Source organism: Somniosus microcephalus, chromosome 12 (genome assembly GCF_052327205.1).
Source record: "Somniosus microcephalus isolate GS21.2 chromosome 12, FLI_Smic_1.0, whole genome shotgun sequence".
Lineage (NCBI taxonomy): Eukaryota > Metazoa > Chordata > Chondrichthyes > Squaliformes > Somniosidae > Somniosus > Somniosus microcephalus.
The window spans coordinates 1,306,018-1,321,837 of record NC_140998.1 but is presented as its reverse complement, the minus strand read 5'-3'; the positions used below and the strand labels follow the sequence as shown (position 1 = coordinate 1,321,837).

General features: G+C 47.4%; 1 protein-coding gene across 1 annotated transcript in view; it reads left to right on the top strand.

Moving 5' to 3' along the window:
- Positions 1 to 15,820, top strand: part of tmem63c (transmembrane protein 63C) — a 346,423-nt gene that overhangs the window by 87,223 nt on the left and 243,380 nt on the right. The window contains exon 4 of the mRNA XM_086004159.1: positions 10,522 to 10,609. Within this exon, the coding sequence (XP_085860285.1) occupies positions 10,522 to 10,609 (88 nt within the window). The remainder of the gene's footprint in view (positions 1 to 10,521; positions 10,610 to 15,820) is intronic.

Below are 15,820 nucleotides of genomic sequence, written 5' to 3'. Positions count from 1 at the left end.
GAGTATATTCAAGGCTGAGATCGATCGATTTTTGGACTCTAGGGGAATCAAGGGATATGGAGATCGGGCGGGAAAGTGGAGTTGAGGTCGATGATCAGCCATGATCTTATTGAATGGCGGAGCAGACTCGAGGGGCCGTATGGCCGACTCCTGCCCTTATTTCTTATGTCACTGGGTCCCTGGGCTGATACAGTGATCTCCTGGAAGAATTTTGATCGCCTAGATGGGTCGGAGAGGAATTTCCCAGATTTTTTTCTCCCAAATTGGCCATTGGGTCTTTATCTGGTTTTTCGCCTCTCTCGGGAGATCACATGGGTTCGGGTGGATGCACAGTGATAGAAGATTTGAGGTTAGGATCAGATCAGCCATGATCTCATTGAATGGTGGAGCAGGCTCGAGGGGCCGATTGGCCTACTCCTGCTCCTATTTCTTATGTTCTTACAGCCTCCCCATTGCACGGTTTCACTGGATCCGTGGGATGATACAGCCTCCCCATTGCACGGTGTTACTGGGTCCCTGGGATGATACAGCCTCCCCATTGCACGGTTTCAGTGGATCCCTGGGATGATACCGCCTCCCCATTGCACGGTGTCACTGGGTCCCTGGGATGATACAGCCTCCCCATTGCACGGTTTCACTGGATCCCTGGGATGATACCGCCTCCCCATTGCACGGTTTCACTGGAACCCTGGGATGATACCGCCTCCCCATTGCACGGTGTCACTGGATCCCTGGGATGATACCGCCTCCCCATTGCACGGTGTCACTGGATCCCTGGGATGATACAGCCTCCCCATTGCACGGTGTCACTGGAACCCTGGGATGATACCGCCTCCCCATTGCACAGTGTCACTGGATCCCTGGGATGATACCGCCTCCCCATTGCACGGTGTCACTGGATCCCTGGGATAAGAACATAAGAACATAAGAACATAAGAAATAGGAGCAGGAGTAGGCCAATCGGCCCCTCGAGCCTGCTCCACCATTCAATAAGATCATGGCTGATCTGATCCTAACCTCAAATCTATGATCACTCTGCATCCACCCGAACCCATGTGATCTCCCGGGAGAGGCGAAAAACCAGATAAAGACCCAATGGCCAATTTGGGAGAAAAAAATCTGGGAAATTCCTCTCCGACCCATCTAGGCGATCGAAATTCTTCCAGGAGATCACTCTGTCCCTATATTTTCTACAGTACTTACCTTCTGTAAAGGCGATCTCCACCCCAGCCAGGAACAGGAATAAAACCATCTCCTGAAATCTAACAGAATTAGAACACAGTAGGAGCAGAACAAGGCTACACGGCCCCTGGGCCCACTCCACTACCCACAGGGCCATGACCATTCCGAACCCAGACTCATGTCCAATTTCCTGCCCGCTCCCCGTAACCCTTAATTCCCTTTACTTCTAGGAAACTATCTATTTCTGTTTTAAATTTATTTAATGATGTAGCTTCCACAGCTTTCTGGGGCAGCAAATTCCACAAACCTACCACCCTCTGAGTGAAGAAGTTTCTCCTCATCTCAGTTTTGAATGAGCAGCCCCTTATTTTAAGATTATGCCCCCTAGTTCTAGTTTCACCCATCATTGGGAACATCCTCACCGCATCCACCCGATCAAGCCCCTTCACAATCTTATATGTTTCAATAAGATCGCCTCTCATTCTTCTGAACTCCAATGAGTAGAGTCCCAATCTACTCAACCTCTCTTCAATGATCAATAATTACCTGTTCAAGGCTGACAGCTCAGATGTTTGAGCTGCTCGGTGAATCCTCGCTGGCTCCAGCCTCAGTCTGCGCTAAACTCTCTCTCCCTCGATGTGGAATCAAGCTGCTTGATCTAATTGAAGTTTTTGATGAAGTAACATAGAGGATTGATGAAGGGAATGCAATGGATGTTGTCTACATGGATTTTCAGAACGTGTTTGACAAAATACCACATAGAAGGCTGGTTAACAAAATTGAGGCTCACGGAATAGGTGGGTCAGTGGCAGCTTGAATAAGGAATCGGCTTAAGGACAGAAAAGAGCGAGTTGTGGTAAATGGCTGTTTTTCAGACTGGAGGATGGTAGACAGTGGTGTTCCCCAAGGGTCAGTGCTGGGGCCACTGCTTTTTTGATATATACAAATGACCTGGATATTGGAATACAGATTAGAATTTCTAAATTTGCCGCTGACACCAAAGTTGGGGGTGTGGCAAACAGGGAAGGCGTTATCCCAGTGTGGGCATGGGCTCCCTCGGGAGACGCTGGCACTGAGGCTCCGGCTTCCTCTTCCTCCTCGCCTGTGGCGTCGCTCCCACTGGTAGTTTGAGGGACAGGCTGCTCAACTGGTGGTTCACTATCTGAAAGCAGGGAGGTACAAGAGTGGCTTTAGCGTGAGGACATGGGGGCAGTAAGGGATCAAGGACTGGAGACAGTTAGTAAGTTGGATTGAAAGTGTAAAAGGCTGGTGTTGTGAGGGGCAAGTGGAATGAGAGATTAGAGAAAGCTGATGAACTTACCATTGCTGTCCCGAAGGGGGTCGACCTCTCCAGCGGCCACGGGACCTATCACCTGGCTTGCGACGATCCTGTGGACGAGCGCCTCCAGATCGCTGAGGGTGTGTAGGTCAGCTGGCCCTCCACCCGTCCATTGCTGCTGGCGCCTGTTGTGAGATAGCTTGGGCCTGCAAGAAAAAGGACGGCGTCTGAGTAAATGTACAGCCATGGTCTTGCCTGATGTGCCTCCCATAGTTGAATAGCCCTTAATGTATGCAAGGTGTGGAATGTGCGTGTGTGTTTTATGAGATGGCCATAGGTGTTGGATGAGTGTTGGGCATTGGGGCTTTTAAGACCCTCTGGCCATAGAGTGAGGTTGAAATGGAGGGATGTAGAGGTATTGAAAAGCAGCCACTCACCCTGACCACCCGAGTGAGGTCATTGAACTTTTTCCAACATTGTGTATGGGTTCTGGGCACCATGCTCCTGGAGGAGCTATGCTGAGCCACCTCTATCCACACTCTTCTATAGTCACGGGGCAGTGGCCTCCTGCCACTCTCTGGGTACAGTATTGATCTTCGGCGTTCCATTGCGCCAACCAGAGCCATCAAGGCCTGGTTGCTGAAGCGCTGAGCTCGTTCTCTGGCCCTCTCCATAGTTCTTTGCAGCAGCTTTGAGTTTGAGGTCTGTCGAGGCCGAGATTCAAGGCTGCAATGACCCTCCCCTTTAAGAACTGGCCGGTGCCAGTGTGTCTGTGTTCCATCGCTAACTGACATCACCTGAGATTTGCCAGCGCTCTGAGTTAGCGCTTCGCTCCTTGGCCTTTGTGCCTTAAGACAGGTGTGTAGCGCCTGATTTAGCGCTCCAATCACCTCCAGGGGGCGATAGAGGCCAAGGCTGCAATCGGAGGCGATAATTTGCGGCAGGCGCTAAACTTTGCACCCGGCCGATAATGGCGCCCCACATGGGGCGATAGCGAATTTCTCCCCCATAACTCTATGACTCTCTATCTCTCTCTCTCTCTGGGTGTCTCTCTCTCGGTCTCTCTCTCTGGCTGTCTCTCTCCCTGGCTGTCTCTCTCTCTCTGGCTCTCTCTCTCTCTCTCTCTCTCTCTCTCTGGCTGTCTCTCCCTGGCTGTCTCTCTCTCTCTCTGCCTGTCTCTGTCTATCTCGCTCTGGCTGTCTCTCTCAGTTCAGTTCAGTTCAAATGCTTTATTGGCATGAAAGTTTACAGAGAACCATATTGCCAAAGCTTACATAGCAAAAAGGTACAGTTTTCCAACATTCTGTAGGTGTCAATCGATTTGACATTTGTTGGGTACATACAATATTACTTTTAAACAATATTAATTTTAAACAGTCTTTCTACTTCATTTGGTACGTTCAATATTAATTTTAAACAGTCTTAATTTTAAACAGTCCTCAGGTTGTGACATGTTGTTACATATTTGGCCCCAAGGTATGGTCTGTCTCCTTCTCCTAGGACTAATCTCAATTTTGACAGATCGTCCAATTCCTTGAAATCTGGGGTTGTTTGGCTTAGCTTGTTGAATAATATGTTTCTTGATGTGTTGAATTTCTCGCATTTTAGGAGGAAATGCATTTCTGTTTCAACCTCGCCAGCCAGACATTGATCGCATATTCTATTCTCTCTAGGCTGCCAGGATTTCTTGTATCTGCCTTTTTCAATTTCCAGTTGGTGGTCGCTTAGTCTGTACCTGGTGAGGGTCTGTCTCTGTTTTGTGTCTCTGATGGTCGTGAGGTAGTCTGCCAGTTTATATTCTCTTTTTAGGGCCCGGTAACATTCTAATCTGCTTTGGCTTTCGGTTATTTTGTTCCAATGTTCCAGGTAGGTTTCTTTGCATTTTTTAATGATTTGGTTCACTCGGATTGGTGTTTGGACGGCTGTGTTGGTCTGGGGCTGGTCAGGGTCCGGCTGAGTACTTAGTTTCAGTAGCAGCTGACTCAGGGGACTCTTTTCTGGGTTTAGCTCTTGGGTCTGAAAGGCTTTGAAATGAAGGGTGTCTGGGGAGCTAGATTTGAGGTGATTTAGGAAGTTTAGTGCTCGTTTTTGGATGTTTATTATCAGTGGGTATCTGCCTAGTTCGGCTCTGCATGCATTTGTTGGCGTTTTTCTTTGGGTGCGAAGGATGCTTCGGCAGAATTCTGCATGTAGGGCTTCTATTGTGTGTTTTTCCCATTTAGTGTAGCTTTGGTGATTTAGCGGGCCCCATACTTCACTACCGTACAGTGCAATGGGCAGGATTATGCTGTCAAATATTTTGAGCCAGATTTTGATTGGGATTTGGATGTTGTAGAATTTTCTTTTTATTGCATATAGGGCTCTTCGTGCTTTTTCTTTTAGTGCATTCACTGCTATGCTGAAGCTCCCTGATGCTGTAATAGTTAGACCAAGGTAGGTGTAGCTCATAGTGTGTCCTATAGTGGTATCACTGAGGGTAAACTGGTATTTGTTTTCCTGACATCTGGGTCTTTTCTGAAAAATCATGATGTTGGTTTTCTTTAGATTTACTGTTAGAGCCCAATTTTGGCAGTATTTGTCGAGTAGGTCTAGTTGTTGCTGTAATCCCTGTTCTGTGGGAGACAGCAGAACCAGGTCGTCCGCATAGAACAGGGACTTCACTTCTCCATCCAGGAGACGGAGACCTGGTGACTCGCTTTGCTCCAGCATGTCTGCTAATTCATTTATGTATATGTTGAACAGGGTCGGGCTCAAATTGCAGCCCTGCCGGACGCCTCTTCTCTGGGTGAAGAAATCGGTGCGTTTGTCTCCAATTTTGACCCCGCATTTGTTTTTCAGATACATTGATTTAATAAGGTCATAGACTTTGCCCCCTATTCCACACTGAAGAAGTTTATAATAGAGCCCTTCGTGCCATATAGAGTCAAAGGCTTTCTTGAAGTCGATGAAACAGGCGAATATTTTCCCATTTTTTGTTTGGTGTTTATGTTTTTCAATGAGGGTGTGAAGGGTATAGATATGGTCGGCGGTGCGGTGTTTTGGAAGAAAGCCTATTTGGTTTTTTCTGAGGATATTATGTTTGTTAAGAAAATCAAGTAATCTACTATTTAGAATACTGCAGAATAACTTCCCTAGACAACTGTTGACACAGATGCCGCGGTAGTTATTTGGGTCTGATTTGTTTCCACTTTTATATATGGGGGAGATTAGTCCTTGGCACCAGATATCGGGAAAACAGCCTGAGCGTAATATGATGTTGAATAGTTTGAGTATCGCACCCTGCATCTCCATATTGCTGAACTTTAGCATTTCATTTTTGATGTTGTCTGGGCCACAGGCTTTCTTTAGGTGGAGAGATTTTGTTTTTGTGGCCAGTTCTTTCCATGTGATTGGGGAGTCTAGAGGGTTTTGGTTGTCTTTAATTGTTGCTTCTAATGTGTGGAGTTTTTCTGTGACCTGATGTTGACTTGGGTTTGTTTTGTTTATTGGGATGTCTTTGTAGAGGTTTTCAAAATGTGTTCTCCAGATGTCGCCATCTTGGATTGGTAATGCTTGCAATTGTGTTGTACTCAGGTTATTCCACATTTCCCAGAATTGTTTTGGATTGGTGGAGTTTTCAATTTCTTCGAGTATTTTGTGGGTATAGTTTTGTGTTTTGTTCCTAATGGTGTGTTTATATCTTTTGAGGGTTTCATTGTATCTAGTACGTAGGTCCGGATTGTTTGGTTGCCGATGCTTTTGGTTTGATATTTTTCTCAGGTCTTTTCTGGCATTTTTGCATTCGTGGTCAAACCATTTCATATTTTTATTTTGTCTTTTGTGACGCTTCCTCTTCTGTTTCACGAGGTCGGCTTTTACAGCTGCCTCATGGAAGATCATATTTATATCCTCTATGGCCGTGTTTACACCATCTCTGGTGATCTCATATAGATTTTCTTTAAATTTTGAAATTTTACTTGTGAGATCAGGTGAATTTAGTGCTGTGATGAATTTATCTCCACTGTCTGGGGCCCATCTGTATGTCTGGTTTATTTTATGTAGCTTACTGTGTTCCTTTTTTGTGTCTGTAGTTTGGGCAGAAAGTTTAAGGTACACATTTATTTGGTTATGGTCTGAGAGGGGGGATTGCTGCCTGACAGTGAATGCGTTGATATCGCAGGGGTCCAGGTCAGTGATTGTATAGTCCACCACACTAGACCCAAGAGTTGAGGAGTATGTGAGTCTCCCTTGGGAGTCCCCTCTGAACCTACCATTAACTATGTACAGGCCTAAGGCTCGGCAGAGTTGCACTACCTCCCTACCGCTTTTATTTATTTCACGATCAAGGTTGTTCCGATTTGCGATGGCTGGTGTGACATCTAAAGGGGTCTGGCCAAACACATGGTTGTTTCCCTGTGGGTCTATGAAGTCAGGTTCACAACCGGTCCTTGCATTTAGGTCCCCACATATTATCACCTTTCCTTGGGCCTGGAAATGGCTGATTTCCATGTGGAGAGTATCAAATAACTCCTCTTCGAAATATGGCGAATCTATTGGAGGTATGTAGATCGCACATAAGTAAACATCTTTTTTTGCTATTCCTATATTTTTATCTAGTTTTAGCCATACGTGTGATTTCCCCTGTTTTACCGGTGAGATGTGTTTGTCCAGTTCTCCCTTATACCACACCAATATTCCCCCGGAGGTTCTGCCCTTGCGTGTTTTAGTGTTCTTTACTGAGGGCACAGTGATTTCATGGTACATTGGAGGACAGTGGGTCGGCATGTCCTTTTGGCACCATGTTTCTGTTAACACAATTATATCAATGTCTTTTATAGCTTTTAGGAATTCAGGGTCTGTACTCTTCATCCCAAAAGTTGAGGAGCGGAGGCCCTGGATATTCCAGCAGCTTATGTGGAAAGAACGCATTTATATAGTTCAATAAAACGAAATAAAATGGACCTATTTTGTGGGATGAGTGTGGAAACACTATTTTCTATAATGCTAAATGATGATTTAGTATAAATTTCATGAGGCATGCACATATATCTATCTAATAATAGTAATAATACTGATAAGATAACAATAATGATAATGATAAATAACAATATTAATAATTTCTCCGGCTTTCTATCAGGCTGTTCAGCATCGTCATGATCTTTCTCAGTTCTTGGTCTACAGTCTGTGGTCTAGAGGGAGGTCTTGGGTCAGGTATAAAAGCACGGTTCTGTTGTTGGTTTTGTAAAGGGGGGTGGGGGACATTGGTGGTCCTGTTTGGGCTCCCAATGGTAGAGGGGGTGGGAGGGCTGCGTCTTTTGGCAGTGTTTATGAGGTTTCTTGCGAAGACCCACATCCGCTGTTTGAGTAGATGTATTTCGTCATAGAGGTCCCTTGTGTTGATGTTTGGATGATGGGCCAGGGAGACGTTGGGGAGGACAGAACATCTCGTGTCGATCTCCCTGTTGGTGTTGTGGATTATATAGGCTGGGGTGTCCTTTCTGGGCAGTAGTGTGGAGATCACGATCCGCGCCTCGGGGAATTCCCTGCTGGCCTTTTCTGCCATCCTGCTCACCGCCCAAGCCGTGCCTTCCTGTAGGGTGCGTAGGTCGTTCGTGCCTGTGTGGATCACAATCCATTTGGGGCTTCCAAGGGATTCTTTGTTCAGGATCTTCATTGCTTGGCCTGTGTTGCTGCACCATTTTTTCAGGACTTGATGGTCTGGGAACAGCCTCTGGGGGTCCAGAAACTTTCCGTTGGAGTCGGTCAGCAGGACCGCCTGAGGGGCTGGTTTTTCAGACTGGGTAACAGTAGTCTGGGTAGGGCTCGCCTGGTGGCTGGTTGTTGGCTGGGTTTCTGGGATATGTTGTGTGGCAGGAGCGGGGTTTGGGGCTTTCGGTGTGTCATCGTTTGGGGGGGTATCTGTCGGTTTTTGTGTTCCTGTGTGTGAGGACTGGGTAGCAGTAGTCTGGGCATGACTCGACTGAGGGCTGGTTGGAGCGGGGTTTGTGGCTTTCGGTGTGTCTTCGTGTGGGGTGGCATCCGGCGGGTTCTGTGTCTTTGTGTGTGTTGTTTTTGTGTCCTCAGGTTTTTGGACCTTAAGAGGTTTGTGTTGCCTGCTGAGCCTTTCTACGGTCTCCTTCGTTTTGTTTTGTTGAGTACGGAGTTCTTTGATCTCATTTCTTTGCTCCTCTATGGTCTTTCTCATCTTGTGGATGGTGGACTCGTATTCCGTTTTTAGCTGTTTGAATTCCTCCTTCAAATTCTTGGCCAGTGTTTCTCTGTATTCGTTGAAATCAAGTTCTAGTTTGGCCAGATTCTCTTTCATCATTTTGTTTTCGTTGAGAGGTGTGGGGGGGGTGGAGATGTACAGGGAGGTGTTTTCCTCTGCTGGTCTCTCTTCTTCTTCCTCCACTTGGCTCTCATCATCCTCTGTTCGACTCTCTTTTGCTTCCTGTCCATTGGTCCTCTTTGTGTCTGCCTTAGTTTTCAACTGGGGGAATTCCTTTTCGAAGGTGTCCAGATTTTCCACATTCCCCTGTATCATGATCTTTCTATTTTTGTTGTAGTAGCTTATGGTTAGCAGGGGGTCATCTTTATCTAGGTTTCCATCTTTACATATTTTCAGTCTGCCTCCACTGCCAATACCTTCACTGGAGACGTATGTGTAGTGTTTTTGTAAAGTCTCCTTCCAGGAGGTGACGTATTCGGTGTAGAATATGAGGTTGTTCTTCAGCTTAGTCCCTTTGTGTGTGGTATAGTCAACGTAGAGGATTTCTGGGTTATTTTTTAGTGTTGTGTACTTGTATTTTTCCTTTGCTTTATTTTTTGTGCATTGCTCAGGATATATCATTTCCCTGCTCATTGTAGTCGTTTGTTTTTTGTCTCAGATAGATAACTTTTTTTTTTCTCTTTTTTGTGTCGTGTTCCACCTTAGCCCACTTTTAGGTCCAAAATTGGGAGTTTTTCAGGGGTTCATCTTTGATATAGCTGCTCTTAAAGGTTTATCTTTCTCTTTTTCTCACAGGCTCTTGGTTCGGGTAGTTTATCGTTTCTCTCGGGTTTCTATTCCTTTTCCTCGCGGGTTTGTTGTTCTTTTTTCAGGTTTTTTTTTTTTTTTTTCGAGCTAAATTTAAATAAAATTAAACTTTTTCCGAACTAACTTTAACTAAAATGAAACTTAGGTAGAGTTAGGTAAAACTTATTTCTCCGGCTTTTTCTCTCCAGCTGGTGTTTCCTCTCCTCTCTCTCTCTCACGCTCTCTCGCTCCGTCTCTCTCTCTCTAGGTGCAGTTACCTCTCTTTGCTCCTTTTCTCCTTTCAGCCGTTTCCCTTCATTCAAATTTCGCGCTCTCAACTCTCAGCTCCCAACGCTCTCTCCGGGCTTCTGCCCTGGCCCCAGCCTCTCGGCTCGGCTGTGCTGTCCCGGCCCCGGTGTTTGTCCGAGTTTCTCCGACCCCGGAGTTTCTCGGGTTTCAGGCCTCGGGCTTGCTCGCTCTCCAGGCCCGACCCGATCCGGCACCCCTACCTCTCCACTCGCCTCTTTGACTGGCTCGGGCCGCTCCTCCCGGTCTGGGTCTACTCCTGTTGCTGCTCGCTCTCCTTCTCTCCGGTGCCTCGTTCGGCCCGGTTCCTCAGGCCTTTCTCCGGCTTCAGGCTCCGTGCTCTGGTTGCTGCTCGGGCTCTGCTCTCTCTCCCAATCTCTCTCTCTCTCTCTCTGTCTATCTCTCTCTGGCTGTCTCTCTCTCTTTGGCTCTCTCTCTCTCTCTCTCTCTCTCTCTGGCTGTCTATCTCTCTCTGGCTGTCTCTCTCTCTCTCTGCCTGTCTCTGTCTATCTCGCTCTGGCTGTCTCTCTCTCTCTCTCTCTCTCTCTCTCTGTCTATCTCTCTCTGGCTGTCTCTCTCTCTCTGGCTGTCTCTCTCTCTCTCTCTGTCTATCTCTCTCTGGGTGTCTCTCTCTCTGGGTGTCTCTCTATCTCTCTCTGGGTGTCTCTCTCTCTCTCTCTCTCTCTCTCTGCGAGTCTTAGTGCCTCTGGGAGTGTGGATGCCTGCTATTGTGTTTAAAGCTCTTCTTTACTTTCTGTAGCCTCACCTCTCTGTTTTATGGGGAGCCGACTGAAAAGGAGAAATCTCCATCTGAAACCAGTCCTACTGAGCTAGAGCATAAAGATGTGGTAAGTGAACCGCTGAGCCTGCACCAGTGTCAACCGGTTTCCTCCAATTCCGTGTGCTCGCGTTTTTGCTAACGGTCACCTTATCGAACGTCTTCTGGAAGTCCATATAAACTACATCCATAGACATTCCCCTGTCTACTGCTTTAGTTACTTCCCCAAAAAATATTCAGCTTAGTTTGTTACACATGACCCACCCTTTACAAATCCTTGCTGGCTCTTTCTGATCTACTTATATTTGTCCAAATGCTCAGTCTTACTGAGTCACTGAGTGACCCGGCCGGGTGTGTTACTGAGTCACTGTGACCCGGCCGGGCGTGTTACTGAGTCACTGAGTGACCCGGCCGGGCGTGTTACTGAGTCACTGAGTGACCCGGCCGGGCGTGTTACTGAGTCACTGTGACCCGGCCGGGCGTGTTACTGAGTCACTGAGTGACCCGGCCGGGCGTGTTACTGAGTCACTGAGTGACCCGGCCGGGCGTGTTACTGAGTCTCTGAGTGACCCAGCCGGGCGTGTTACTGTGTGTGGTATCTTGAGGTGGCCATAGATGGAGACGGACACAGGTTAACTCCGTAACATGGTTTAATCAACACTTGCACATAACAGCTTCTGCCATGAGGCAGCAAAAACAAAGAGTACAACCAGTACAGACAGACTTAACTCAGGAGACCAATTGCCACAGCACCACCTGGTGGATCAGGTTACTCATAACCTCCCAGGTTACTACACTCCTTCCCCCTTAAGATTGCCATATGCAATTCTTAAACAATAACCCTTACTAGGTACTACGTTTTAATTAACCAGTATGCTCTAACCATGGTTAACCCCTGACTAATTTAACAGGTTTGTATAAGTCTTTCTGGTTGCTTGCGAATCCTTTGTGAACATCTTAATTCCACTTGTGGTGGATTCTCAGATTCACTCGCACTTGAGATTGGAGTAGTCTCTGATGTTGGTTTTACTCTGTCCCGCTGTGGCCTGGCAGTACCAGTGTCCACTGGCACCTTATAAGCCGTGCTGGGTCCTGGAACAGCCTCCTCTACTGCCCTTTGTTCCCTCTGAGGCTTTTCCCCCTGCTGCCGGCTGAAAAGCTGATCGACATGCCGACAAACCCCTCGACCATCCCCTAGTAACACGGAGTACGACACAGGTCCTGTAATGTCCTGGATTAGCCCTGGTATCCATTTAGATCCATAGCCGAAGTTCCGGGTGTACACAGAGTCCCCTATGGCGAAATGGCGAGCTTTAGTATGTTTGTCATGGTACGCTTTTTGGCTTGTTTGTTTTGTCTCAGCCTTGCTTTTGAGATCGTGCACCGCAACTTTCTCCCCATCATCAACTCAGCCGGAGAAAGCCCCATGGTAGCTTGGAGTGTTATACGATAACTAAACAAGGCTCTATTGAGCTTGGTCTCCAGGGTGTCACCTGAGCTCTTCCTCATGAGCTCTTTAAAAGTCTGCACGGCTCGCTCGGCTAACCCATTTGAGGCTGGGTGATATGGAGCCGAGGTGACATGTGTGATTCCATTCCTTACCATGAAATCTTTGCTCCCTTCACTAACAAAACACTGTGCATTGTCGGATACAATCATTTCTGGAATACCATGCGTGCTGAAGCTGTTCCTGAGACAATCCAGTGTGGCATCAGTCGTTGCAGAGCTCACTGGATAAACATCGATCCACTTTGAGTGAGCGTCTACCAGCACCAAAACATTTTGCCCATAAAAGGTCCCGCATAGTCTATGTGAATTCTCCTCCAGGGTTTGCTGGGCCACTCCCAGGGATGGAGTGGTGCCCCGGCAGGTGCTTTCCTCTGTTCCTGACATATAGTGCATGACTTTACCTTTGACTCAATTTCAGCATCCAAGTTAGGCCACCACAGGTAGCTCCTAGCCAGTCCTTTCATTCTAGTCATTCCTGGGTGCGATTGATGCAACTGTTCCATCAAAGTAGAGCATCCCCGCTCTGGGACTATGATGCGTGCTCCCCATAGCACACATCCATCTTGGACACTGAGCTCGTGCTGTGTCTCTGTCTGTACGGCGCGAACTCCGGCCCCTCATGGTGATCTGGCCAGCCTTTCAACACATACTCACGGACCCTTGACAGAACGGGGTCCTTGGCTGTCCAGCCCTGGATTTGCGCTGAAGTCATCAGGGGACTGATCTCCTGATCCAGCATCAGGACGTGCTCCTCAGGGGAAGTACTGCGAGGAGATTTTGAGAGGGGCAGGCGGCTGAGAGCATCAGCGTTCCCGTTTTCCTTGCCGGCTCTGTACGTGATCACATATTCATAGGCTCTTAGTATTACTGCCCATCTCATTATTCTCTGTGATGCCATTTGAGGCACCGCTTTCATCTCATTCAGTAAGCTAATAAGAGGCTTGTGGTCAGTACTGATTACAAACTTCCTCCCATATATGTACTTATGGAATTTCTTTACTCCAAATATAATGGCTAACCCCTCTTTATCAAGCTGTGAATAGTTCTTTTCCGCAGCTGTGAGCGTGCGTGAAACAAACCCGATGGGCCTTTCCGCACCATCTGGCATGCGGTGGGCCAACACTGCCCCCACTCCATAGGGTGATGCGTTGCAGGACATTATCAGCTCCTTCTTCTCGTCGTAATGCACTAACACCCTGCTGGACTGAAGTAGCTCCTTTGACTGCTGAAACGCTTTTGCTTGCTCTGGCCCCCAACGCCATGGCTCCTCCTTTCTCAGCAGTTTGTGCAGGGGTGCCAGCAGCATCGATAAGTTTGGAAGAAACCGGTTATAATAATTCAGGAGCCCTAGATAGGCTTTCAGTTCGGTCACTGAGGTGGGTGCAGGTGCATCCTGCACTGCCCGCACTTTCCCTGGTAATGGATGGAGGCCTGTGGCATCCACCCAATGTCCCAGGAATGTAACTTCCTTCTCCATGAAACTACACTTACTCTGTTTCAGGCGTAGCCCCGCCTCTTCCAGCCGCTGTAGCACTTTGTCCAGTGTTTTTACGTGATCCTGATCGTCACTTCCTGTTAGCAGAATATCATCTAAGTACACGGCCACCTTTGGAATGCCCTGCAGAATGCCCTCCATAGTCCGTTGGAATATTGCTGGGCTAGAACTGACACCAAATGATAACCTGGCATACGTGAACAGCCCCTTGTGCGTGTTCACCGTGACAAACTTTTTTGATTCTTCATCTAGCAATATCTGCTGATACGCATGACTCATGTCCAGTTTGCTGAATCTTTCTCCCCCAGCGAGCGATGTTAACATGTCCTCCATTCTCAGAATGGGGTACTGTTCCAGTGATGATACTCTGTTCACTGTTAACTTATAGTCACCACACACCCTTACGTTACCGTCGGGCTTCAATACCGGGACTATTGGTGCTGCCCAGTCTGAAAATTTCACTGGTTCTATTACTTTGTCCTTTAGCAGGCGATCTAGTTCCGCCTCAACCTTGGTTTTCATTGCAAAAGGTACCGACCTTGGTTTAAAGAAACGAGGCGTGGCATCACTGGCTACATGAATCGTGGCTGTGGCTCCCCATAAGGTGCCCAGTTCGTCCTTGAACACTAACTCATGATTCATCAGCACTTCTTGCAGTGCCTCTGTACTGTCCTCCATTTTATTCATTGCCTGCCAGTCCACACTCAACTCACTGATCCACCCTTGCCCTAACAGGTTTGGCCCTGGCCCTGCTACCACTACCACCATAAGCTCTTTGGTGACTCCTTTGTGTTCCACTTGTACTTCGGCCACCCCCAAAATGTCCACCTTCTGTCCTGTGTAGGTTTTGAGATTAATGGGGCATGTACCTAGCTCTGGTACTTTTGCTTCCCCCCATAGCTTGGCGTACTCAGTCTGCGACATTATGGTTACACTACATCCGGTGTCAATCTCAAACTTTACTTGACCTCCGTTCACTATCAAATACTGAGTGAGAGGGGGTACATTGGGCCTTGAAGTGTCTATAATGTATATAGTGAAAACCGACTCACTAGACTCTTCCTCCTCTTGTATGTAATTTGCCCGCTTTGTGTACTTCTCCCTCCCCCCTTTAGCATGCTTTGCTCCTTTAGCACTGCTTCTCTCACTCACTGCCCTTTTACAGACTTTCTTTAAGTGCCCTATTTTTCCACAATTGTGGCACTTTGCCTTTGCAAACCTGCAGTCCTTTGCATAATGGCTCGTCCTGCCACATCGGTAGCAATCCCCAACTCCGACTGGTGGACTTTTCGCGCCAGCTTCCATCTTGAAAACAGCTCCTCCCACTGGTTTACTCCATTTCTCCTTGCTCATACTGTTTAAGTCCTTAATGTCCTTGTTAGCCGTCTCCATGGCTTGTGCTTTTTTAAGTGCCGTCTCAAACGTTAATCCTTCTTCTGACAGCAACCTTTGCTGTATACTGTCGTCGTTAACTCCGCATACTAGTCTGTCCCTTAACATGACTGTGAGCGTATTTCCAAAATTACAGTCCTGTGCGAGCTTCCGAAGCTCCTCCACATACTCAGTAACGCTTTCTTCCGGCCTCCTAATCCTCGAATTGAATTTCCATCTCTGTACTATTTCACTAGGTTTCGGATTGAAATGATTCTTTAGTAGACTCACTAACTCGTCAAAAGATTTTTCTCCTGGCCGCTCCGGGCTCAGCAGATTCCTCATCCGTGTATAGGTTTGCGCTCCCACACAACTCAGTAAAATGGCCCTTTTCTTTTCAGCACTGTCCACCTCGTTTGCCATAAAGAAATGGCTCAGTATTTCACAATACTCCTCCCAAGACTGCGACTTGCTGTCAAAAGGTGCCACGGAGCCTAGCGTTCCTGCCATCCTTGGAGTCCAGTCACTTCAGCACAAAAAATCAAACTCCGCTTCGACTCCCGCGGCCTAGCCTCGTGCTTTTCCGACTAGTTTGCTAACCAACCCGAGCACCTCTTCCAAATACTCCATAACTATGACTGATCCACCAAAACTTTTCCGTCCTTTATTCTCGTCGCCATATGTGGTATCTTGAGGAGGCCATAGATGGAGATGGACACAGGTTAACTCCGTAACATGGTTTAATCAACACTTGCACATAAAAGCTTCTGCCATGAGGCAGCAAAAACAAAGAGTACAACCAGTACAGACAGACTTAACTCAGGAGACCAATTGCCACAGCACCACCTGGTGGATCAGGTTATTCATAACCTCCCAGGTTACTACACTGTGTCACTGAGTGACCCG